A 26754-nucleotide genomic window follows, 5' to 3' on the forward strand; every position below is an offset into this window, starting at 1 on the left:
CCATAATTTGCCTTGGTGCCCTTTATCATTTGCCTTGGTGAAATTTCCCCATTCCTTGGTGCTCCTTGGTACAAAAATTTGAGGAGGCGCAGCAATAGAGGGCGCTGTTGTAGCTTCCGTGTTAATTTGAAAAAAAAAGAAGGTTGACGCGCATGATTAAAATCGACGCGCGTGCTGACCAGAGACCGAGTTTATTTTTGTTTGGCCTTACATGGGCCCTTTATCCCTAACAGAACTCAACCCATCAAACCCCAACAGCATGTTTTGTTGGAATCTGTCAGGATGGGTACAGTACCCCTAAACTGACATTGGGTTGGCACACCTCCGGAATCAAAGTCAGAAATATGTGTGTGCGGTCATATCAATCTTACCAGTTCATTCATCTCCTGTGCATCCTTAGCTTCTCCTCCTGCTGGGTCTTGCTGCAGCTGTTTTGCCTCTTCCTCTTTCTTCTCCGCATCTTCTTTCATCTATCAAAACGAGACGGTCAAAACAAATTCCCAATGGGTGCAGGCTTAAACACAGTCACAATGTCTATCTACATGACCAAATTTTTCATTCATACACATCCATAAGCGCATTGTTTCATGGTTTGCTGGAAGAACACTTTATGTGATCCGTGGACAGAACTTTAAAACAACGATTGCGTTTAAATTCCGCAACTTGAAAAGTACATGAGTGATTTGAATGATTCTTGTTCTAAAAGTTAGCTTATGAATTCCTAGAATTTGCAAGTGCTACATCAAGAACTTCACAAAAAAATTATATGCACAAAATCAATTTCCTGCGCCCACACAAAACATGAATTTAGTCAGAAAAATGACTCTACTTTATTTCACACAAAAGGTAGTTCTACACAATATGCGATAGTGTCATTCTTGTTCCCCCTTTCATCACTCTATTTGCAAAAGTCGACAAGTTGTTGGTGTATAATTAAATTTTGTACAACGTAAATAAGTTATTTTTATTAAACCTACCCACATATCAGAAATCTATTCAAATCTGTTTCTACAATAGCGGTTTACTTTCTGAAACTATAAAGCTAGGCCAACATTCGTCGTTACCGAGAAGATATTGCAATGATTTTCAGACAATTATACAAATTAATGCACGCATTAATGAGATAAGATGACCCTCAGACCGGTCTTAAGTTAAGATGAGTTTAGCCGAGTTGCTAAGGAAGTTAAAACGTGTTGAACGCGTCTTAAGTTTAATAATAACAATAATAATTTGGGAGGCTAATCATCCTTACTCACAGCTGGTATGCTGAATTGCGAAGGACGCGGCTACAACGTGGTCGGGCCGCTGGCATGTAAAGGCGCCTATGGCTGCCGACCCATATATGACCACGGAGCACAGCCTGAGATCGAAAGTGTTTGATTTTTCGGGAGGGAGGAAAACCGGAGGGCACGGAGAAAAACCCTCGTGGCACAGGAGAGAACCAACGCACAACTCCACTCACATGTGATCCGCGGCCAGGATTCGAACTGTGGTCACCTTGGTGAGAGGCGAGCGCTTTACGCACAAGCCACCCATGCCAAGTTTGGTGAAATCGACCCTATGATGAGTCGCGAGATAAGATGAGTAACATTTCCTAAGACGCGTCTTAGAGTTTCGTGAAATCGGCCCCAGGTCAGCTTAGGGACCCTGACCATTCAGCCCTGGTATGAAAAGGGCCCTCCGGTACCTCGTCCGGTCCAGGGCCAGTCCGGTCTTCAGCCCAATCTCGTCCGGTACATGGTCCTGTCTGACCAGAAGTTTTGAAGTCAGTCAGGCGCATCAATTTATTGCCCTTCGGAGAACGTCCAGAGCAGAACAATAGCAGACTTACCGGATTAAAGATAAAATCCTTCCAAATGCCTTGGTAATTTACGGTCCCATTGTGTGCAAAACCGCCTTCCAGGGGTTTTGATCTGTGCCGACAAAAGTGTTCTATTGTTTTGCGCTGAGAGATGAAAACCACAAGCAGGTTTCTTCTGGGATATATTACATGTGTCAATACTTGCAAACAATAGACCCCAGGATAGAGGAGTTCCTGATTAGCAACCGGACCAGCTCCTGGGTCGGTAGCTGGGACGGTACGAGAGGACTTCTTGGGAGGGGACGAGCTTACCAGGGGGCCCTTTTCATACTTGGGCTGAATGGTCACAGGCCCTTACAGAGACAGAACTGACCTCTTTGGGTAGTTTCTCCTTCTTCTGTTTCTCGATGTCATTCTGCATGTGTCTGTGAGTATAACTCAGTGCCGGGGACAGCAGGATCTCCCCATTCTTACAGATCTCATCTCGGATGTTGATGAAGAACCTCTGCATTTCAAACGCATCTTCATACACCTGTGGGAGTCCCCGATAAGACAGTATAAGGCATTCACATCGGTTATCAAGTTAAAAATATTTGAAAGCAAGTATAATAATAATAATAATAATTAACCTGGATTGGACATTTGGGAGACATCCCCATAGACTTGTGCACCAAATTTGTCAAACTTAAATGTGCCCTAACCCAATATTCCCTTGTCCTTTTTTCCCCAGGAATTTCAGCATGTTACTAATTAGACCACAAGCAACACATAAAACCTAATAACGACAGTAAAATTGTGCCTCTAAAGGGGGGCTGTGACATTAGGGAGACATGAAAATGTCTCCCTAAGGCCCCCAAAAAAGTCTCCGGTTTCTGGTATGCGCGCGCGTCACCGTAACCATGCGCGTCGGGCAAAATGAAAAAGTTTTTTTTTCAATGAAAGATGATGTCTCAAAACTGCCAAACTCACTGGTTTGACTGGAATCCTGCTGCTGCACAATTTTAACGTGTTTTTAGATTGGGTTATGGTCGAGAATAAGCTTTATGTGGCCTCTCTGGACTCCCGTATATTTGCACTAAGTTTAGTCGGGCACCATTTGCAGTCATCAGCCAACATTTGAAGCAAAAAAATCAGGTAAAAAAAAACCCCAAAAGCCGCGTCGCCGCACCACTTTTTGGGCAAGCTCCATACCAGAAACCGGAGACTTTTTTTTTTTGGCCTAAGGGTACATTAACAGGAAAAATAATTATAATAATAATTTGGGGAGGCAGCTGGGAGCTGGGTAGCTAAATTGCGAAGTTTACGTGCGAAGGACGCGGCTACAACGTGGTCAAGCCGCTGGCACGTAAAGGCGCCTGTAGCAGCCAGCCATACGACCCATTATGACCACGGAGCACAGCCAGAGATGAAAAGTGTTTGACTTTTCCTGAGGGAGGAAAACCGGAGGGCCCAGAGAAAAACCCTCGTGGCAAAGGAGAGAACCAACTTACTTACTTATGGCATGTATGGTCCGCGGCCAGGGTTCGAACCAGAGCCACAGTGGTGAGAGGCGAGCGCTTCACGCACAAGCCACCCATGCCACAAACATTTGGACACAAACATTTTTGAGATAGAAACTCAGTGGCCTTAGACATGAACTGACCTGGGAGTCTGTTCGGCTGAGATTGCGAGCTCGTTCCAGGACTCCAAAGATGTGATCCTGGAAGCAGTCCAGACGACGGTAGCAGCCCTTGTCAAGAAACCTCCTGAGGGTGTCCAAATCCAACGGTTTCCTACAAAAACAAAAGCCAAATAACTCTCCGACTTTTGCCGACAGACTGAACGAAGCCCTCTCAGAATCAGGATTGACTGGCTGTGACTGTTCGTTACTCGATACAGTTGCTATTACTGTTGGTGATTGATATAAGCCAGCTGTATTTACCAGCTGCAGTGGAATCTCGATAAGTCAAACCTGAAGGGAATCGGCTCAAATTTTGAGTTAAGCAGAGTTTCGAATTATCCAATGGATTTTTATTCAACAACAATTGACGGGATTAAGTATTTACTTTGAGTTAGAAGGGTTTTTGATTTAACAAGTTTTGACTTTAATCGAGATTTCACTATACCTGCTTTTGTCTCTCAATTTGGGCAATTCACAATGCAGTGCGCCACCAAGAGTTTACCATGGAGAGTCCATTTTTCGAGTTTACGGTCGACAAAACATGGCCCATTTGAATGAGTGTCAGTAGACAACTTGAGCTAATATGTTAAAGATTGGGACATAGTGTTCTGCCGCCTTAAAAAGAAAAGGGCAAACAGTGTCATGGCCTAGCGGTTAAGAACACCGTACTCATGCCCTGGTGTTTCAGAGGCAACAGTGGCGTGGGTTCGAGCCCGCAGGGTGGACACTTGTACCCTTGAGCAAGGCACTTAACCATTATTGCTTCGTCCTTCGGATGGGACGTTAAGCCGTAGGTCCCGTGTGTTGCATAAATGCACGTAAAAGAACCCAGTGACACTTATTGTTAAGAGAAGGGGTTTGCCCCGGTGTTTTTAGGAGATGAACCAACCAAGAAGAACCAAGATACCTCGAATCATACGCTTACGCAACTACTGTCCGGAAAAACTAACAATTTCAAATGTCTCGCGCTGCGAATATGTCGACCATCTCCCACAATGCACTGGGAAAAATGAACTCTCCGTGGCAAACTCTTGGTGGCGCACTGCATTGTGAATCGCCCGAATGGAATTTGACTAGACGCAGTACTAACTGCAAATGTGATCTGACTGTTGGTGACTAGCTTGTGTAACAAGCAGGGTTCCCACATAATGAAATACCATGGCTTTTTGATGACTTTCCCAAAACAAAATTAGGGCTCTCCCAATTCCTATGCTGTTATTGACATCTTAGGGGCCTATTTTACTACACACTGGCCAGTCATCACACTGAGGCCTTTCAGTTTGACACAAGACCACTGAGCCCCACAAAAGCATCACACCATGCAAGAAGTATAGAGCAAACATACACACATTGTACACAGAAAGTACAGTAAACTGGAATTTAAAGTGTAATTAATGATGACCCAGTGTGTTTACTTCTGTCCCTGCTGCTGCGGCTGTATCTCCCCCTCCGCCCCTGGCTCCTCCTTCACTGGAGGCACCTCAGACAGCGAATCACTGAAACACCTCCCCTCCTCGTCCTGATGATTGGCCAACGAGACGAAGAGATTGGTCAGGATCTCTCGGACGGTGCTCTGGATGTCGGGCATTCCGGAGGTCTCGTCGCCCATCAGCTCCGATTTGGTTTGGAGGAGGACTCGTTGTAAAGTCAGAGCATCCTAATAATGATGATAAAAACGCCGATTTTTTTTTGTTGCCACATACCCATTAGGTAACTGTACAGCATAGTTATCTTGCCGATCAGGCCCATACAATATTCTGAAGACTATCTCAGCTCCCTGGTAGTATAAATGCCATGGTCCATTGGTTAGGGCCCGTGACCATTCAGCCCCGGTATGAAAAGGGCCCCCCGGTTAGCTCGTCCCCTCCCAAGAAGTCCTCTCGTACCGTCCCAGCTACCGGCCTAGGAGCTGGTCCTGTTGCTAATCAGGAACTCCTCTATCCTGGGGTCTATTGTTTGCAAGTATTGACACATGTAATATATTCCAGAAGAAACCCGCTTGTGGTTTTAATCTCTCAGCGCCAAACAATAGAAAACTTTCGTCGGCACAGATCAAAACCCCTGCCATGCGGTTTCGCGCACAATGGGACCGTAAATTACCAAGGCCTTATGGAAGGATTTTATCTTTAATCCGGTAAGTCTGCTATTGTTCTGCTCTGGACGTTCTCTGAAGGGCAATAAATTGATGCGCCTGACTGACTTCAAAACTTCTGGTCAGACAGGACCATGTACCGGACGAGACTGGGCTGAAGACCGGACTGGCTTTGGACCGGACGGGGTACCGGGGGGCCCTTTTCATACCAGGGCTGAATGGTCACGGTCCCTTACAGTGTTTGACTCAAGCACAATAGTGTGTGGCTTCCAATCCTGCCAGGAACGTGGTGTTTGCGCTCTTGGGTAAGACATTTAGCTACAATTACCTCTCTCCACCCAGGAGTACAAATGGGTGCCCATGAGGGTCGAAGACCATTGAGCGCTGATATCAGCTGCTTTGTGGTTTCATGGCCTGATGAACGGGGTAATAATATTCAAGTGCTTTGAGATTGAAAGATTTGAGATTGATAGGATGAAAAGTGATCAGCGCTACGATTATTATATAGCTCGGTGCTGCCATTTTTTAGCCACATCCGGCTAAATCAGTTACAATAACCATTTGACCTCTGGGTGGAGAGAAGTAATTGTGACAAAGTGTCTTGCCCAAGGACACACACCCTTCAACCTAGAGACTGACCTTTAACCCCCAAGCTGCAGAATAACCAACTGCTTTAGCGTTTAATGCTTCAGACTATGAGCCTACACAGTTTTTTCGCACGTGGGGCATCTTGTCAGATTTATGTCTGACACTGCTTTCCTTTATTCTATAATTTGCTCTTCCCTTAAAGGAAAAGGTTAATTATTTTCGTCCAAATTAGCGATTCTCTTTTTTTATCTTCGTTTGTTTTGTTTCTCTCCCTCTGAGCCTTTCTTAGTAGTTTTTTTTAGCCTTTTTATGGGGCAACTTCAATGAAAAACATGATTTGCTATTATTATTATTATATTTCTGGTAGTGAAACCAAGGATTCCTCAAAAGTGCCCTAGGCAATGTAACTCGCAAGCCTGACAGCAGCCTGTACAGAGAAGACAATGAGAAGAAAGTTTTAGAGGTGGAAGGAAAACACCCAGAAGAAAATTCTGGGAAAAAAAGCCACAGAATCAGATAGGGACTGAAAACCCAACCCCATGTGGACCAGGGCAGGAATCGAACCCGGGTCACAGAGGTGGAAGGCGAGGAATGAACCGCTACGCCAACCTGAATCCTTATTTGTTTTACTCAGCAAACCGCACCGCGCCATTTTACCTTGTAAATGAGTGAGTCGGGCTCGTTGAACTTGCAGGCATTGTCAAACATGAGCAGGAAGTCGGTGACCATGTCGTCCAGCTGCTCGTACTGCTTGGCACCAAGCCGCTGCTGAATCTTCTGCATGTCAATCGGCTTCTTGATCACTTGGTAGTACTCGGGGTATTCCTACACCAAAAGAAAATAGCGCCAGGGCGCGGCGTTAGTCACACGCACTGGAACAATAGACAGATGCATTACCCGATAGATTTTGACGTATACGGTAACTCCGTACAGATTGTCACCGGGGGAGGGAGGATTAGTCTTGTTAACAGCACCCGTAACCACTGTGGTGGATACACTACGCCTGTTACGGACCGGCTGATTAGGGAAAGTAAGCCCAAATCCTTGTACCAAGACTACAGGGTGACCCCAAAAAATGCAACCCTGAAACATTTGCCTTTTTTTTTAAACACATAATCGATGAATTTGTATGTTTTGGATATTAGATTGAAGCTGAGAGCTTTTTCTTTCAAATACTGAAAAAAATCATGGAAACGGAAACAGAAGTGATTTTTCACCCTTTCCAAATGTGATTCAAACAATGAATCATGTTACTGTAAGCCCACTGTGCAATTGTCTTTCATTCGTGCAATTTCTTTACTATTTTGACATATTTATTATGCCGTAAAGGTTTATTAATAGAACTAAATAGGATAAGATACTTGTTCAGGTGAAAAATAAAAGGTTATTTCCATCAAATTCACTTGTACTCTTGTCGTATTATGTGCAATGTTGTTTGTTGTTTGTAAGGATTAGGACAAAATGCGCCACATGTATTTCATGCACATATAGGTACAAGTGTAAATCCCTTTTCTGTGGTAATGTCACTTGAACATGTTGAATGGATTAAAAAGGAATTGTGTCACATAACTGGTCTTTTTCAGCAACCCAATGTGCTGCTTTCATGATTGAAAGAAAAAGCTCTTAGCTTTATTCTGATATCCATAACAAAATATTCACAGATTTTGAAAAAAAAAGGCAAATGTTTTAAAGGGAATGTACATCATTGGCTTTTGCTGTAATTTTCAGAAATGAACTATTTGAGAGGTAAGTATAATATATCAAATATTGTTACACTGACATTTTTGAAGTTTGGTGTTCGAAAAGATTGGAAAAACCAAGAAAAACAAAAATGTTCAAGTAGTCTGGTTCCCTGACTCCACAAAAGATAAAATGTATCAATTTATAGATGATGGAAAATTGTAAGTCAAGGGAACCAGTCTAGCTGGCCTGCACCCATTCATGAACATGTAACCAATAGCAAACAAAATTTGAACTGAAAAAATGGTAAATTTGGAGCAGTAGTTGAAAAATAGTTAGGTTTTCCCAACGCTGGTCGGCCGACCACCGTTGGAAATGTTTACAAAAATACCATTTTCTTGAAAATGACTTCACACCAGGTGCCATAATTTTACATGATGCTTTAGACTGTCATTTACCAACATCCTAGTATTTCGTAAAAACTTGGTAGTTTTATTTTTTGATGTTTTTGCAAATGTTGTATATCCCCTTTAAGGGTTTTTTTTGGGGGGGGTAACCCTGCACAGCTTTTCAAGCCACAGAGTTAGGGGCAATTTTGATGAAGAATTACCAGAATAATAACAAAAATGCTAAAAAAATTTACGTTTTTGGTTGGCAGTCTGATGAACGGGGCAGCCAGCTCCCTCCCATTGGAGTCCGAGTAGTCAAAGATGGTTCCGTACAAGTCGTTGAGTTTCTGCTCCAGAGGGGTCATCCCTCCCATGGACCGGGGCCGCTTAGAAGGCAGTCGCTTGGGCGGGTCCACGGGCGTGGTCTTGCTCTTGGTTGGGCCCTTGGCAGCGTCTGAAACGCAAGAAACCATTGCTGGCTCTGATTGGACTACCAGAATGGGCAAAACTGGGGTTATCAACGAGAATTGAGGATTTGAATGGCGAGAGAACAGCTCAGAAGAAGCTGCCCGTTGCATCATGTGTGGTCACAGAAACAAATGGTTTTGAGAAGGACAAGAGGTGTTAAAAATGGTTTGTGCTTTTCAACAAATTAGACTTCTTTCCCTCATTAACCTCCCTAGCTCCACCAAAATCCATCCCCCATTTTGGTGGATTTTGAGGACTTGGTCCTGCAGGCCCGGTTGGACTAACAATTGACAAAGTATGATGGACTTGGGCCTGGAGGCCTAAAGCAAAGTAAGTAAAGTGTTCTTTTAGCAAAACGAAAACAATTCACATGCATCCCTATGAGAAATGTTTTCGTTTTGCTGAAAGTAAACTTACTTTTTTTTGTGATCCGTGGACAGAACTTTATAACGGTCTTTGTGTTCAAAATTCCGTAACTTGAAAAGTACATGAGTGATTTGAATGATTCTTGCACTAAAAGAAAGCTTAATGATTGGACTTTCATATCCTACATTTTGAAAGTGCTACTAGCAAAACTTCATTCAAAAATTGGTCATGCCATTTGGGTTTCATCTTTTTTTACTCACCCTGTATTGATAGCAGAAAAAGCAATTTACAAAAACATATCTTTTTGAGGATGAAATTTGAAACTAGCACGGACAGTATATTTGGTTTGGTTTATTTGGCACTCGCATAAAAATACAAAAGAAAAGGGAAAAACAATAGACAGAGATACATTTAAACAGTAAGAAAAACAACAAAACAAAATAGAGCACAACTACAGTATACTAAACAAACAAAAAAAGGGAACAAAATTAAAGAAAAAAAACTGATGCCTGGACAGCTAATAAATCCAAAGGGGTATTTCCAATGGGGTCCGACAGGCCTTTTAAAAAACAAAACAATGCGGGCGATTCACAATGCAGTGCGCCACCAAGAATTAGCCACGGTCAGTTCATTTTTCCCAATGCATTGTGGGAGATGGTCGACAAATTCGCAGCGCGGGCTATTTGAAATTGCGAGTCTTTCCGGTCACTTAGTTTCGTAAGCGTATGATTCGAGGATCTGTTTACCCTGTCCTTTTCTTCTTATCAATATGGTGTATTTTGTAAGGCAGCAGACACTATGCTCCAACCTATAACAAATTAGATCAAGTCGTCTTCTGACTCTCATGCAAATGGACCATGTTTTGTCGACCGTAAACCTGAAAAATGGACTCTCCATGGCAAACTCTTGGTGGCGCACTGCATTGTGAATCGCCCGAATTGTTGTTTTTGTTTTTTTTAAGAATATTTTGGTCATTATGCTTTGGCAACTGGCTATCATCATCTAGTGATGGTTCTCAGAGCTAACTGAAATGTTGAGCTATCACCTAGGGATCTTCTCGGCCCCATTTTCCTGTGAGTGAAATTCACTTCACACGGTGCACCTGCGAACATCTCCAAAGTTAAAATTGGGTTTGAATAAACTTTGGTATTTTTTTTTAGATACCTGCCACGCAAATACCCAATTCCCGGCATCTGTCTTTGAGGAGTCTCTCCAGTAAGTTAGCGTCTTCATACACCATTGAGCCTTCTTCGTTGTACTGCCTAGCGTTGTTGAATAGCAAGTCAAAATCGTTCAGCACCGTTTCCTCATTGTTGTACTGCACAGTGGAGAAAATGCAATACACACGTTATTAATCAAAACAAGCGACGCGACATTTTTTCAATTGTATTTATTTACTCCTTTGGCATTATTTAACAAAATCGTCCAAAACTTCCTGGATGATTGCGAATCATCTGGGAAGGCTACAGATCAGGGCTGTCTCGAATACAGGGCGAGTAAAAAAACCCCGAAACCCAAATGTCGGGACCATTGTTTTAGTGAAGTTCTGCATGTAGCACTTTCAAAATCTAGGATATTAAAGCCCAATTCATAAGCTTTCTTTTAGTACAAGAATCATTCAAATCACTCATTTACTTTTCAAGTTACAGGGTTTTAAACACAACCGCCGTTTTTAAGGTTCTGTCCACGGATCACGAAAGCGTTCAATGTTCTTTCAGCAAAACGAAAACAAATCACATAAGGATGTGTGTGAATTGTTTTCGTTTTGCTGAAAGAACGCACACCTTTTTTGTGATCCGTGGACATAACTTTAAAACGGTGGTTGTGTTTAAGTACATGAGTGATTTGAATGATTCTTGTACTAAAAAAAAGGTTAAGAATTGGCTTTTTATATCCGAGATTTTCAAAGTGCTACATGAAGAACTTCACTACAACAATGGTCCCGCCATTTGGGTTTCGTTTTTTTTAATCACCCTGTATACCAAAAATTCAAATACTCGATAATCAATCAAATATTCAAATAGCTTTTTGCCGGTTTGAATATTCAAAAACACAAGAAACTACGCACATACACACACGCTTGTTATGTTATTTTATCACAAAGTTGCGGTGCTTTGTTACAACTGATAATGTAGTAACCAACTGATAACGTATCACCAACCACAAATTGACTGATATTGTATCACTAAACCGATAATGTAACAGAAAATGTTGGATACTGTAGTAGATGTTACTACACTATCAGTCAATTTTTGTTACATTATCAATTAGGGCTGATCATGCAACAACTGACTGATAGTGTAGTACCATTACTACACTATCGGTCAATTTTGTGTTACCGGTTTCTGGTATGCGCGCGCGTCGCCGTAGCCATATGCGCGTCGGCAAAATGAAAAAGGTTTTTTTTTCAATGAAAGATGATGTCTCAAAACCGCCAAACCCACTGGTTTGACTGGAATCCTGCTGCTGCACAATTTTAACGTGTTTTTAGATTGGGTTATGGTCGAGAATAAGCTTTATGTGGCCTCTCTGGACTCCCATATTATTTGCACTAAGTTTAGTCGGGCACCATTTGCAGTCATCAGCCGACATTTGAAGCAAAAACATCCGGTAAAAAAACAAAAAAAGCCGTGTCGCCGCACCACTTTTTTGGCAAGCTCCATACCAGAAACCGGAGACTTTTTTTTTTGGCCTTACTGTCAGGTGGTACTTTTTTTTGTCGGTTGTAACTTTTTTGTCGACGGCGGTTCATTGTTCACATCTTTTCAGCAGGTTAATTCTCTGTGTCCTTGGACTCAATCCCTGTGAGTTTTAATTAATTTGACATTGTGACAAAGGTCCTTGCCTCGACCAATTTTAGTGCCTTGTTATGTACGCTGTGTAAAATCCTTCATAATGTGAAAAAGGGCTGCGGCTGTGATTGGAATCATTTGCCCTTGAGCATTAAACTGAGGTCTTGCCATGATGACTGACAACCATGATAATAATAATAATAATAACACAGTTTTTATATAACGCATCACACCAAGGTCTCGATGCGCTTCACAGGAAACAACAATTAAAAGCAATTAATGGAACAGGTAAGTTTTAAGGAGTGTTTTAAATTCATTTTCGGCATTGACAGTTCTTATATGGTGTGGGAGAGAGTTCCAAAGCGATGGTGATGCATGCATGAAGGAACGATGTCCATAAGTCTTAGTGCGAGTGACCGGTGTACTGAGCAGCAATGTGGAGCTAGAACGGAGGGTGCGTTGTGGCTGGTATACTTGAATAAGTTCTCGGAGGTATGCTGGTGCTGAGCCGTGGATGCATTTGTGAGTTAGGAGTAGAATCTTGAAGGCGATTCGCTCATTGACAGGTAGCCAGTGAAGGGTGCGAAGAATAGGGGTTATATGTTGCCTGGATGATGTACGTGTAACAAGTCTGGCGGCGGAATTCTGAATGCGCTGAAGTTTCGAGGTTTGAGAATCAGGAATACAGTGTAGGAGACTATTGCAGAAATCGAGGCGGCAAGAGATAAAAGCATGGACAAGCTTTTTCGTTGTTTGTTGGTCGAGGAAATTTCAAATTTGTCCTATCTTGTGGAGAGCTAGGTAAGAAGAGCGGCATATTGATGACTGATAGCCAGGCTAATAATTCCAAAACCCCACCACGGCCCTTTTTCACAACATGAAAAATTTCACACATCTTACATAAGAAAAGCCCTGAAATTAATTAAGGCAAGGAACTTATTCACAGTGTCCAAAAATGTTGTTTTAATCAATTGACCATTGTGTAGTGAGGCGCGAAGGAAATTAAATAACATTCATAGGGATTGAGGCCAAGGATTAGGAGTATCTACACAAATAAAAATATTCCTCGTGGTCTTGTTGTTATTCAAAAGTATTTAGATGGACACTTTTCCCCCGGACATACTGTACATTAATATTTCACAGATTTGTGGTGGGATCATTGAGCTATATTAAATTACTAGAGCGCAAACTTTGTGTACAAAGTAATGCCTGCTGGGCGCATCCATGTTTGTGCACAAACCTATGGAGACGTAGAAATTTTGTACGGCTTTTTATATCTGCGTTTGTATTCCATACCGGTGCGTTATCGAAGCTAATATGCCCAAAACCGAAACGCACGATCAGCAAATGAGCGTGTCATTTTGCTCTACCCAAACAGCACAACGCGTGCGCGTATTCGCTGCAGATGCTTTTTGCCGTCACATTTTTTTAAACCGTCAATGACGCGCTAAGTTGTTTGCGTATGTTCTACTTGCACGTTGCATGTAGAGTACACTTTCAAAATTCAATCCATCTAATTTCATTATGTTCTACAAACACGCACATGAATTCAAAATGTCTGCGCCCAGGACGGCTTCAAAGCGTCTCCGCATGCAGAATGACGAGTTAGCTCTCTAATAATTTAATATAGCTCTATGGGTGGGATCTAGTTGCCCCCTCCCAAAGCCCCAAGATCTACCAGTGTCTACCCATCACCCTCCTCACCTTGTCTGATCTGATGTTGCTCTCAATGGTCTTCATGTCGATGGGTTCACTGATTACTTGGTAGTAGTCGGGGTACAGTTTCTTAGACGGTTTCTCCATGAAGAGAGTGATTGGGTAGCGCCCAATCTTGTCCTATCCGAACAATAACAAAACCATCAAGAACAGACTCTTCTGGGTAAAGATGAGATGTCTACATGTTTTCACGTTTAAACAAAAAAAGCTAAGTATCCGTTCATAAACACTAACAATTGTTTAAATGGAACCAAATATTTTTCTTAAAGGGACCCTGTTCTTTATTTATGTGATCTGACTTCCAGTTTTATTTTTCAATGAATGCCTGTAAACCTTTTCAGTTTTCAAAGAACTAGAACTGCATCCTGGGAAAATATATTGGACACTTTTTGGAATATCATAAAAAGATTTTTGGGTAAGAATTCTTATGAAAATAACTATTTCACACAAAAAAGATCTTTTGTAATTACGGTATCTTTTGAAGGAAAAATACTGCTCAACAAGATTTTTAAATGGATGAGTGAAAACAGCAAGTGGGTAAGTACTGGATAAAGGGTTTAAAGGAAAGATACAACATTTGCAAACATCAAAAATTGAAATGATCAAATTATCACAAAATACCTTACTGGACTGTTAGGGAATGACATTCCAAAGCATCCTGTAAAGTTGTGGCTCCTAGTGTGCTGACATTTTCAAGAAAAACAGTATTTTTCCAACGCAGGTCGGCCGACCAGCGTTGGAGAAAACTATTTTTTTTTAAAAATTGTTCCTGATTTTTCACATTTAGTTTGTCTGCATTTTCTTTTCAATTGATTACACACCTGTCAAGAGGTACAAGCCTGCTAGACTGATTCTTTGACCTTACAATTCTCCAAAGTCTATAAATTGCTCTGTTTCATTTTAAGTTGGGTCCGGGAACCAGACCACAAGAATATGATTGGTTTTCTTGGTTTTTCCAGCATCTACGAACCAAAAACGTGAAACAAGTCAGTGTAACAATATTTGCTATAGCAAACCAGTCCTCCAAATCCATTAATTTCTGAAAATTGCAGCAAAAGCAAATGTTGTACATTCCCTTTAAAAGTTAGAATGCGAGGCTTGCTGGATTCTCTACTGCAGTCAACTGACCTGGTATTGTACTAAGGTGTCACAGACCATCTGCAGGCGCGTCTTCAGATCCAACTCACTGTCGGGCCCCTTCTTGATGCTGCTCCTACGCCGTTTGCCGCCTCCTCTGTCACTCTCCTCATCGCTCTCGACATCTCTCTGTAAAACAAAGAATGAAACAAACAGACAGACCGGCATCAGACAACACAATGGCAGATGTTCCAATTAGTTTTTTACCTTAGTTCTCTGTGTCTAATTTTAGGGTATGCATCGGAACCGGGTGCCCGAGTTCCCGACCGCTGATGTCAGGAACCGGTTCCAGATTATGGGATCGGGTATTGTAACCAATTTTACAAAGTGCTTCTTCCCAGACAATGAAAGAGAAAGATTTGAATGCCAGCCTAGTTTTCGGTGTTGAAAATTCCCTACAAATGGCATTTGTAGGGAATTTTCAACACCGAAAACTAGGCTACATGGAAGAAACCAAAACACATTTCACGTTTATGTGCATTTTAATGTTTGGCAGATGACGCGATGATTTGCAGTTCACACCGTAAAGCTATAAAGCCCTTAAGACAACTTCCGGTACTTTTTAATTTTTTTTGTTTACGGTAACCCGTGTTTTACTTCAATTGTTATTTATTAGTATTATTATTTATTTCTGGTAAAAAAACCAGGGATTTCCTCAAAAGCACCCTAGGAACTATAGCTCACAAGCCAGAAGAAACCTGTAGAGAGAAGACAATCAGAAGCAAGTACAGTTTTAGAGGAAGGGAGGAAAACCCCAGAAGAACATTCTGTGGAAAACCCACGGAATCGGGCAGGGACTGAAAACCCAATCCACAATGGGGTACCCCGTTCCCATAATACCCATAAATAAGCACCACTAGTCTGATTTTGTTGGCAGTCAGTTAGATCCCACAATGCACTCCAAATGGCAGTGTTGCAGTCACACTTGACAGTTGGATACTGTATGTCAATTCACTCCAGTTTAAAGAGGTTGTGGAATGCTCGAAGACATTTCCGTCATTTTTCGGGTATATGTAGCCTAAGGTGTGATGAAATAAAAACGACTATTGTTTCTGTCATAAAATGAGTACAAAAGGTACTTTTGAGAGCTGTTTTTCAAGTCCTGTCATGCCTGTTTCGACCCGAACTTGCAGAGTAGCATAAACGAGTCCTGTTTATTACGTCACGATTTACTGTGTTTTGTTTGCTGCCCGCAACGACGACTTTTACACAAATTGCACGTTCGGGTCGAAACAGGACCTGAAAAAGAAACAATAGTCATTTTTATTTCATCACACCTTAGGCTACATATACCCAAAATATGACGGAAATGTCTTCAAGCATTCCACAACCTCTTTAAGAATTGAAGAAAGGTGCTTTGGCTCACTAGAAGACCTCCAACTAGATTAACCCTCCCTCTCTGGCTGGCAAATTCAACAAAGCCAGCCCAGCAGTCAAAACAAATCAAGTGACTGTTCTATAAAACAGTTGACTGCTCCCTTTTCACATATAAAGCAGGATTGACTGGCTGTGATTGTTATGAAATTTGATACAGCTATGCGTTTTGGCTGTAGAAGATTGATAAATTGAAAACAATTTTGATTTGTTTTGTAACCAAAACCTGGCATTTTATCTGCCTTACCTAGTCAGACTCATTAATAAACACCTAATGTAGTGTAATAAAATGGTTATGTCTGGATGTAAAACAAAATGCATTCTTTTTATCACTATGTGATAGAAAGGGGTGTAGATGTACAAAACACGGTTCTTTTTTTATCTAGTCTGGGTAGCATTTTAACATTTTTTAACCCTAACTCCCCAGCCTAATTTACTAGGAGCCATACCCATTCAGGCAAATTCCAACACCCACATGGGAAATTGTACACACACACTGTTGGACTTAGTTTCTGGAGGTATGCCAACCCCAGTGTAAAAGACCATCAGTTTAGGGGTACTGTACCTATCCCAACAGATTTAAACACTAACCTACTGTTGGAGTTTGATTGGTTATGGGCTGTTAGGGTTAATCCACGTTTGTATAAGAGTCTTTCTAGAATATTTCTCTGTTTTAACATTATGCGTAAAAAAAAATAATGGTCTTTTTAGAATACTTTAATGTTGAACATATGTATAATTTTTTTTTTTTCCAATGATTTCTGTTAATTGTAAATTGTAAACCATCGCAATTCAGTCTTCGGACTGCGAGAATGGTACGAACAATAAAAAAAAACCCTTCAATTCAAAATAGCCAGCGGTGACTACCAGCTACCTGCTTTTGGCTGTTGACGGAGTACGACTCGTCACGATGACCATTGAAATATTATCGGACTGTTGGTGACTAACCTGCCTTAAAGGCATGGAAGGGGAGGTGGAATGAACTTTTGACTGTCTGTGACTGGTCAAACAAAAGGAGAGTTGCACAAGATTGTGACATTTAATCGAAAGTGTCTAGGAGCGTCTCACCATGGCTTCCATTTTCTCCAGCTCCTTGTACTTGGCGCTCATGGCCTTCTGGAGCTTGTCGGCGTCCTTGTATAGTCTGGAGGACGGCAGGTTGTAATGCTTGGCATTGTTGAAGGTCAGGTCCAAGTCCTGGGCTAGTTCAGCCAGCGATTCATATCTATCCATCTGGAAAATATTAAAATAACAAAGAAAGAAAGAAAGTCCTTGGTTAAAAATATCATTATACTGTGTAATTCATTTTACGAAAAGGACATTGTCTTTAAGGTCGGATATTAGATAGTATTATACAGGGCGAGTAAAAAAGAAAGTGACCTGGATTAAAGGTTGATTTCTTAAAGGGAAAATACAACATTTGCAAACATCAAAAAATAAAACTACCAAATCATTTTGAAATACCTTGCTGGACTGTTAGTGAATGACAGTGTAAAGCATCCTGTAAAATCATGGCACCTGGTATACTGTCATTTTCAAGAAAAGTGGTATTTTGGTATCAATTTCCAACGCTGATCGGCCGACCAGCGTTGGAAAAAAACTGGCTTTTTTAAATACTGGCCCCAGTTGACCATCGCACTTGTTTGCAATCGATTACACACCTATGAACGGGTACAAGCCAGCTAGACTGGTTCCCTGACCTTACAATTCCCCAATATATGTAAACTGCTGTGTTTCTTCTTAAATGGAGTCAGGGAACCAGACTACAGGAAAATGATTGTTTTCCTTGGTTTTTATAGCATTTTCGAACCCAAAACCTCAAAAAAGTCAGTGTAACTATATTTGCTATATATTTCCAACCCCCCAATTCCATCTATTTCTGAAAATTACAGCAAAAGCAAATGATGTATATTCCCTTTAAAAAGCAGTCAAATTTCATACACCAATGAAGTATGTCTTCCACTCATCTGACATGTCTGAAGAAAAAAAATTCAAAATCGATTAAAAAAAAGATAAAAATTAAAGTTATGCTTTAAGGGTAGATGAAAACTGATCTGTTCTTTCCACATAATCTGTAACTTTGTCCCTGGAATTGTCCTTAGCCGCGCATTGTAACTGCGCTATAAATCATGTTATTATTATTATTATGAATAAAATTTACCTTGAGTTTGCTCCTAATCTTACACAGAGCCATGGGATGCTGAATCTCCTCGTAGTAATCCGGGTAGAATCGCCTGAAGGGCAGCCTCATGAAGGGTTCCGACAGGAGCTGGCCCAGAGAGTTCTTAGCGTTCAGCACCGTGTTGAACAGCACGTGCTTGGCGTCGCTGGAGTTGGCCAGGAAACTCTCGGCCCCCGACTCGTCATCGTTTTCCTCGTACTTCATTTCGTTGAGGGTACCGCCCTCTTCGTTGTCTTCGTCCGACGGCAGGCTGGCAGCGACCTGGATAGCTGATTCAGTCTGGTCGGCACTAACAGGGGGCGCTGTTTTACTGCACAGAGGTAGAAAAAAAAAAAAACAGGGATTGTGAGTTGTAATTGTGACGGGTTCTGTCAAAATCAGACACTTCTGCGCACTGCTTGTAAGGTCGGCACTAACAGGGGGCGCTGTTTTACTGCACAGAGGTAGAAACAAACAAAAACGGGGATTGTGAGTTGTAATTGTCACGGGTACTGTTAAAACCAGACACTTCAATGCGCTGCTTGTAATGGCGATATGACTTTAAAAAAAAATGGGGCTTATTTTGTTTTGAGTTCCAGTTTTTTCAAAGTTGTGATTCTAACCATGTTCAGAATATACTGTAAAATTTTACAGTTTTAAAACCCACTGTCACATGAAAATCCGACTCCTATGAAAATCGGACCCCTATTTCCCTATTATTGGTTGATCCCTCGCACGTGACAGGTCACTCTCCCGAAACGATCCTAAAAATAGCATAGTATTGTACTCACGCGTGCGCAGTACTACCAATGAGTCCACATTTCATGGAGTCGGATATTCACGCTACACCCACCTCTAAATGGGATGTTTGGATGATCTGTTAAGGTGTAATAATTTGAAAAATGCATAACCCGAAACTTTTATCAGACAATTTTTTGTTTCCGCGTTTGTGACATCACAAATAAATAAACATGAAGTATGGGTATCATTTTGCTGAGAAATGTCAATTTTCGAAAAATTAACCATCATTGTAAAAAGGGAAGATTTGTATTTTATCAATATTAAAAAAAAAAAAAACTATTTTTGGCCAGTGGTCCCTTGCTTCTAATCATTGTGCAACAGTAGTAGCAGTAACAGTGAAATTGCATTCCTCTATCTTAACCACTTCGTGCGGAGATTATTTTTGCTGAAAATTTTGACTTTCGCAAAAAGGCAAGATATAGCAGCCAACTTTTGATATACAGCCAAATGCCACAAATAGTGATTCGCAAGACTCTTTTTAACAGTGTTTTTAGACGTCATCTGGAGGCGAGATGAGACACGCTTGACGTTTTAACCCGTCAGCCGTGCCGGTGCATAGAAACAGCAAGATCGTGTTAACACTCATCCGACGCAAAGTGGTTAATATGTTTTTGATCATTCACATGCATTCCTGTGCCCGGGATGTGTTCAAACTAATCACAACAAGGAAATGAGGAGTTAGCACTCTACTTATTTAATATAGCTGTATGATTATGGAGAATGTTCTGACCTTGCCATCTCTCCCATCCTGACGGCTCTGTCCAGCTCCTGCTTGGTACTCGCGATCAGTTTCTTTAACACCATGGCATCCTTGTAGACCTGGGACCCGGGCTCGTTAAATGTCTTGGCATTCTTGACCATCAGTAATAGGTCCTTCTCCAGATCAGTCAGGGTGGCGTAGTGACCAGACTACAGTTTGAATTCAGGAAAAACATTCCAATAAATCGGAAAGGGAAACTTACTAGCTGTATTAGGCCAAAAAAAATAATAAGTCGGTCTCTGGTCAGCGCGCGCGTCGATTTTAAGCATGCGAGTCGATCATTTTTTTTTTCAAAAATATTCCGCTGTAGCTCCAACAGCGCCCTCTATTTCCGCACCTCCTCAATATTTTTTACCAAAGAGCACCAAGGAATGGGAAATTGCACCAAGGCAAATGATCAAAAGCACCAAGGCAAATTATGGAGGACACCAATGTACATGAGGACACCAAAAAAGCAAAATAGTACCCCACCTTGTCTGTACAATCCAAGCTTGAAGAAGAAAAAAAAAAGCAAAAAAAAAAAAAAAAGCCACGAGGCCGCGTCAATTCCGGAACTTTGGTCTGACCAGAGACCGAATATTTATTTTTTTTTGGCCTTATAATCATTTTTTTCACCTTGAATAAAGAAATTGACTTGAGTAGAGTTTGAAATTGCAGATTACCGTTCCAGCGCTCTACCAACTGAGCTATCCAGCCCTATGTTGGAAGTTCCCAATTTTGTCAATTTCTTTGTTCAAGGGGTGCTAGTCAGAAGCCACAAACCATTATGCCATGTAGCCAGGGATCACGCTTAAAGTCACAATGCTAGCAATATTAGCAATGCTGCTAACTTTGGAAATAGCAAACAGTATCACTCAGAGAGGGAACAGGGTTTATCACAAATTTTCAAATAAATCACAAATTTTCAAATAAATCACAAATAAATCACTTCCAACACAGGGGCGAATCCAGGATTTTTTGCAGGTTTTTTTCCCATCAGCAAATCAATGCTGAAATGTAGACAGGATTTTTTTTCTCCGGACACTTGGCCTGCGTAAAACTATTAGGGGAGGGGGGGGGGGGGGGGACTTGTACCATACTTTCAATCGCAGCGCTGTTTTAATTTGACTATCATGAACACTATATCTAACAGAATAGTGTACAAATACCCCCATACCCCAGCTGGCTTAGTCTGAATGTTGAGCACAAGCGGACATTATTACCAGTATATTTGTCATATTTGTGTCATTATTTTTTAATGTATTTCTCTGAAAAAAATTTGAGTGAGAGCTGGGAGGGGGGGTGGGTTGTTTTGGACCCCCCCCCCCTTCTGGATCCGTGCCTGCAACATAGGGCTGGATAGCTCTGTTTGTAAAGCGCCTAAAAGGTTAATAATAATAATAGTGGATATTTATAAAGCGCACGTATCCACCAGGACTGGTGCTCAAGGCGCTATATCATTATTACCCCTGCTCATTGGGAACATGAAACATTCCAAATACCATCTCAGCTCCCTGGGGAGTATACAGCTCGATGCAGCCTGTTAGGCGCAAGGAAGCTAATTCAATCACAATAACCATCTCTGCCCTCACAGGTACCCATTTACTCCTGGGTGGAGAGAAGCAATGAGTGACAAAGTGCCTTGCCCAAGGGCACACGCACCATGACTCGCCAGGACTCGAACCCACAACCTGCAGCTTTACCCGCAGACCACGAATCAGTGCCCTTAACCACGAGGCCACAGTACTCCGCGCTGATAGGTTGATAGCATTACCCTTATGTTCTTGGCAATGACTTTCATGTCGATGGGGTTATTGATGATGTCGTAGTAGTCCGGAAACTGGGACCTGGGAGGCAGCTTGCGGAATATCAGACTGATGTTTCTACCGGTGTCTTCCTCCTTGTGGGCCATGACGGCCGTGAAGAGCTGCTCCAAGGGATCGGAAGGATTCTCCATGGCAAACTCACATTCCTGGGGTTCTTCCTTCGGTACTTGAGCTTTGACCTCTTCCTGGACAGACTGCTGAGATGTACAAATAAGATGGCAAGTTGATAAAAAAATGAAGTAAACAAAGTTAATTGAATGCAGCCTTTTAAAGGGAAAATACAACATTTGCAAACATCAAAAAATAAAACTACCAAATCATTTTGAAATACCTTGCTTGACTGTTAGTGAATGACAGTGTAAAGCATCCTGTAAAATCATGGCACCTGGTATACTGTCATTTTCAAGAAAAGTGGTATTTTTGTATCAATTTCCAACGCTGATCGGCCGATCAGCGTTGGAAAAAAATTGGCTTTTTTTTCAAATACTGGCCCCAATTGACCATCGCACTTGTTTGCAATCGATTACACACCTATGAATGGGTACAAGCCAGCTAGACTGGTTCCCTGATGACCTTACAATTCCCCAATGTATGTAAACTGCTCTGTTTCTTCTTAAATGTAGTCAGGGAACCAGACTACAGGAAAATTATTGCTTTTCTTGGTTTTAATAGCATTTTCGAACCCAAAACCTCAAAAAAGTTAGTGTAACTATATTTGATATATATTTCCAACCCCCCAATTCCATCCATTTCTGAAAATTACAGCAAAAACAAATGATGTATATTCCCTTTAAAGTCAAGTGAACCGCGACGTTACAAAATAAATCATGCTGTCTATAAAAACGGCAACTTGTCCTTTGTAGATCACCAGCCGGTCTCACCAATATGGCGTCTAATTCATTCATTGTGCGGCTCTTTATTAGCTATCCAGTCTTTATATAGAGATCAGTGGATGAAACGGAGCAATTTATAGACGTCATGGAATTGTCGGGTCAGGGAACCAGACCAGCTGGCTAGCACCCATTCATGGATGTGTAACCGATTGCAAAGAAAATGTGGACTAACTAAATTTGGTAAATTGGGGGCAAACCATCACTGGAAATTGATACAAAATTCCTGTATTCTTGAGAATGACAGCACACCAGGTGCCATGATTTCACAGGCCAGGTCTGGCAATGACTTTTACACACCCTGTACAGCAATAGCTGACATTGTTTAGTTTAATAAAAAAAAGACAAAAAGGACATAATGTAGGAAAGGAAATGATGAAAGTGAAAACAAAATATGATTACTTAAATAACAAAAGAACATTAGGAACTACTTTCACATATACAAAGCATCTACCACATCTACTATACTCTACAAATGTTTGCATGCATGCTACAGATAACAGTTTGTAGGTCAAACTTTTAAAAAGATGTGCTTCTCTACAGATCTTTGTAGATTACCAAAAACAATTTTTCTTCTTCTATAAAAACAATCATAACTTAAAGCATTTTGTTCCAGTCCTCACTCCAAAATTCCAATTGTTTCTTTGTAATTTGCAAGGTTCATGTTTGTTTTAGGGAAAGTACATGTATGTACGATCTTACGAAATTATCAGAAACAGTACTGTTAAGCCCCAGTCACACATTCATGGTTGGAGCTACGAATATCCACGGTTTACCAAGAATCAATCGATCACGATGAACCATCGACGTTCGGGGAGAAATCGACTTTCTAAGAATGCGCTACGGTGTAAGAACAGATACATGTAGCCACCACTGTCCTATAAGGTTTCTCTACGAATACACCATGGTTTGTCAAGAATATGGACAGATTGTTGAAGAATATCGACGGTATTACTAAGAATAATGACGTTAACGCCACGGATGACCAAGGTTTTCCTACCGGTACTAACAAAGCATACATATTCATAGTACCTTAGCAAAATCCTAGCATATCCGCGCATATCCGTAGGACATTCATAGCTACGAATCTCCAAGAATATGTACGCATAGCCACGAATAACACTACAAATTAGTACGGTTGTCCTACATGATGTCCTACGGTTGCACCACGGATTGATTTTCATGACGATTCACCACGGAAGTTTGGAACAGTTTAAAACTTCCTTAGCCCCTCCACGAATACCCAAGGATGATGACGGATAACCATGGAGGTACTAAGGATGAATACGGTACTCCCATGGTTTATCACAAATTTTATACCGTGGATATCCGTAGCTCCAAACCGTGAATGTGTGACTGGGGCTTAACTGTCTACATTGGAAGAAACTACCGATACTTCACATTCTAAACAACACAAAAATGACATAAACACAATGGGTCTGTGATGAAAATGTAACGAAAAGGAAATGAAAAACAAAAGAAAAAGTTTTGTGATTGATACTACAACACTGATTGACAGACACAATAACACTTCTGACGTCATGCCACGAGACTCGTTACACTACCTCGTTGTTCAACGGCGGTTCGCTAAGCACCAAGCTGTGAGCTCGCAGGTGCCTAGCTGGTCCAGCAATGTGCTCAGTGCTTGGACCTGCTGCAGCTTGCAGCAGCCTGCAGCTTGCCGCTGCGGTTGCGTCAGTCGCGTCCTTATCGGCAAATACTTCGCATGACTGCTAGGAGAGAGGTTTGTTAAACAAACATCTGACTGGCGGAATAAAGCAATTCGGGGTGGACATTCCTGGTGGTGATTACTGGTCACAGACGGACAACCTAGTGTCATCTTCGTACCTGATTGAGTTACACACTGACAGACTCATCTCAATAAATGAATGCCACTTGTGACTTAGGTTAGATTAATCTCACTAACTGACTGTGTATGAGAGTCCTAAACTTAACCCGAACCTCTCCAACTCCATCAAAATCCACCTCCCCAATTTTGGAGACTTGGTCCTGCAGGCCTGGTTTGACTTAATATTGATGGAGTATGATGGACTTTGGCCTAATGGCCTGAAGCAGTGCTAGGGGTATCCGATTGATACTGCTATTTTAATAAAAAAAACCATGTGTAGCAAGTCCATGAACATCAACCAGTGCGTCAGTGGTGGATTCCATTGTGTCATGTACAGTTTTGTATTGGAAGCACAGTGATTGATGGATTTTGATGGACTTGGTCCAGTTCCTAGTAAAAGATGCTAGGGTTAAGGTACTGAAAACATGCAGCACAAGAAAATAGACTACCACATGAAACAACCAGTCCAACAACCCTTTAGTACTGCATCAATCAACTGTGTGAAAAGAAACATCTGGTGCACGGTCTCTATTTCTACACATCTTTCCATGGTCTGCTACCAGACCACAGAAGGGGGAAATCTTTTCAAACAGTTGGACATGTACCAGTCTAGTCTTTAAATGGAAATCACTTGGCTTCACTCTCAGGTGCAAAATGATAAAGAAAAGTCTCCATTAAAAATTGAATTGAGATTTCAAACTTGGCTGGTGAAATACTGAGGACCTTGTCTAAGTTGCCTCATGAACATTTTGGAGAATTTTGTCGGCTAAAAAGCAAGTTTTAAAGGTCATAAAGACAATAAAGTGCTAGCTGCTCACAGACTCTATAGTGAGAGCAATAGGCCATATTTTTGAGAGGGGCGCTTGACAATGCCATTTTGGGGCATAAACGGATGCGACTCCCAGGTTACTGACATAAATTTACATTTTTCTACTACGAAAAAAAAACCCAAACATCTTTAATTTTTAAATTGAAGTAAAGTTGGTAAATTGCTTCAATTAACGTGATATTTCTACTGCCTGAACCCAGAAAATTGCATTGCTAGAGTGCCCTGTTTGCTGAAATGTGTTGCGAAATCTCGGGGCCATATCAAGACTAAGGGTATGGCAACAATAAAACGAGGAAAGTCCAAACCCCACAAGACTTTGTACAGTATTTTTTCAATTTGTAATGGCATTCATGAGAAGTAAAAAAACAAGGAAATCAGCGGATCCGAGGAAAAGTTCGGTGCCTGTACATCTCTTTTTGCTCAGAGTACAGACTAATCTGAGTTCTCCATACCTCTTCTTCTCTCTCTTGCTTAACCTCCACGGTCTCCCTCGAAAACTTCACGTCTTCTGTCGTCGGGTCATCCTCAAGGAAATGGTGTTTGGTTCCAATGAACAGTCGCCAGATATCGCTCGCATCCCTGTACTCCTGGGAGGTTTTCTGTCGATTGACCATCAGAAATTCAGTAAGAATTGTTAAATGAGATTTGAAGGCTTCGTATGGTGGAGAGTACAACTTTGGAGAAGTTTGCAGATACACCATGTCAAGAGACTACGAGTATCCATAAAAGAAAATTATGGTTCCAACAACTTTCTGGTTCTTCACAGAACCATTTGTGAGGCGTTTTGACAAAATTAGGCAGAACTTGGGCACAGGTCATAGTCATAGGGGAGAAACATGCCAAAGACTCAACAGTCATGAACTTTTTCTGATGTTCAGATTTCAGTTTTAGTCGCGTCAGTGCAACTGACGCGACTTAAAGGGAAAATACAACATTTGCAAACATCAAAAAATAAAACTACCAAATCATTTTGAAATACCTTGCTGGACTGTTAGTGAATGACAGTGTAAAGCATCCTGTAAAATCATGGCACCTTGTATACTGTCATTTTCAAGAAAAGTGGTATTTTTGTATCAATTTCCAACGCTGATCGGCCGATCAGCGTTGGAAAAAAACTGGCTTTTTTCAAATACTGGCCCCAGTTGACCATCGCACTTGTTTGCAATCAAGTACACACCTATGAACGGGTACAAGCCAGCTAGACTGGTTCCCTGACCTTACAATTCCTCAATATATGTAAACTTCTCTGTTTCTTCTTAAATGGAGTCAGGGAACCAAACTACAGAAAAATGATTGTTTTTCTTGGTTTTTATAGCATTTTCGAACCCAAAACCTCAAAAAAGTCAGTGTAACTATATTGGCTATATATTTCCAACCCCCCAATTCCATCCATTTCTGAAAATTACAGCAAAAGCAAATGATGTATATTCCCTTTAAATAGTGTTTACTTTATATCAAAGTTTTAGAATGTCATTGTCAAAAGGTTGTATCTCGCTTAAAATTACCCGGATGTACAAGCAAAGTCAATGGACCTTGAGATACAACGTTGTTGCACGGAGCGTATTCGCGCGAAATATGACACGGTTGCAGAATTGA

The 26754-nt window shown here is 41.3% G+C and overlaps 1 protein-coding gene across 9 annotated transcripts in view; it reads right to left on the reverse strand.

Annotated features, from left to right (window-relative positions):
- LOC119732391 (protein polybromo-1-like) overlaps positions 1–26754 on the reverse strand; it is a 70147-nt gene that overhangs the window by 37444 nt on the left and 5949 nt on the right. For 3 of the 9 annotated variants that reach the window (XM_038205873.1, XM_038205877.1, XM_038205874.1), the window contains exons 5-19: positions 25611–25757; positions 24046–24213; positions 21539–21787; positions 19756–19934; positions 18225–18555; positions 17132–17296; positions 14681–14818; positions 13541–13672; positions 10209–10362; positions 8465–8700; positions 6799–6966; positions 4877–5118; positions 3444–3573; positions 2175–2333; positions 371–470 (exon numbers count right to left, since the gene is read on the reverse strand). In XM_038205873.1, the coding sequence (XP_038061801.1) occupies positions 371–470; positions 2175–2333; positions 3444–3573; positions 4877–5118; positions 6799–6966; positions 8465–8700; positions 10209–10362; positions 13541–13672; positions 14681–14818; positions 17132–17296; positions 18225–18555; positions 19756–19934; positions 21539–21787; positions 24046–24213; positions 25611–25757 (2698 nt within the window). The remainder of the gene's footprint in view (positions 1–370; positions 471–2174; positions 2334–3443; positions 3574–4876; positions 5119–6798; positions 6967–8464; positions 8701–10208; positions 10363–13540; positions 13673–14680; positions 14819–17131; positions 17297–18224; positions 18556–19755; positions 19935–21538; positions 21788–24045; positions 24214–25610; positions 25758–26754) is intronic. The other 6 variants (XM_038205870.1, XM_038205871.1, XM_038205872.1 and 3 more) reach the window with 6 other exon arrangements.

Source organism: Patiria miniata, unplaced genomic scaffold (genome assembly GCF_015706575.1).
Source record: "Patiria miniata isolate m_02_andy unplaced genomic scaffold, ASM1570657v1 HiC_scaffold_24, whole genome shotgun sequence".
NCBI classification, from domain to species: domain Eukaryota; kingdom Metazoa; phylum Echinodermata; class Asteroidea; order Valvatida; family Asterinidae; genus Patiria; species Patiria miniata.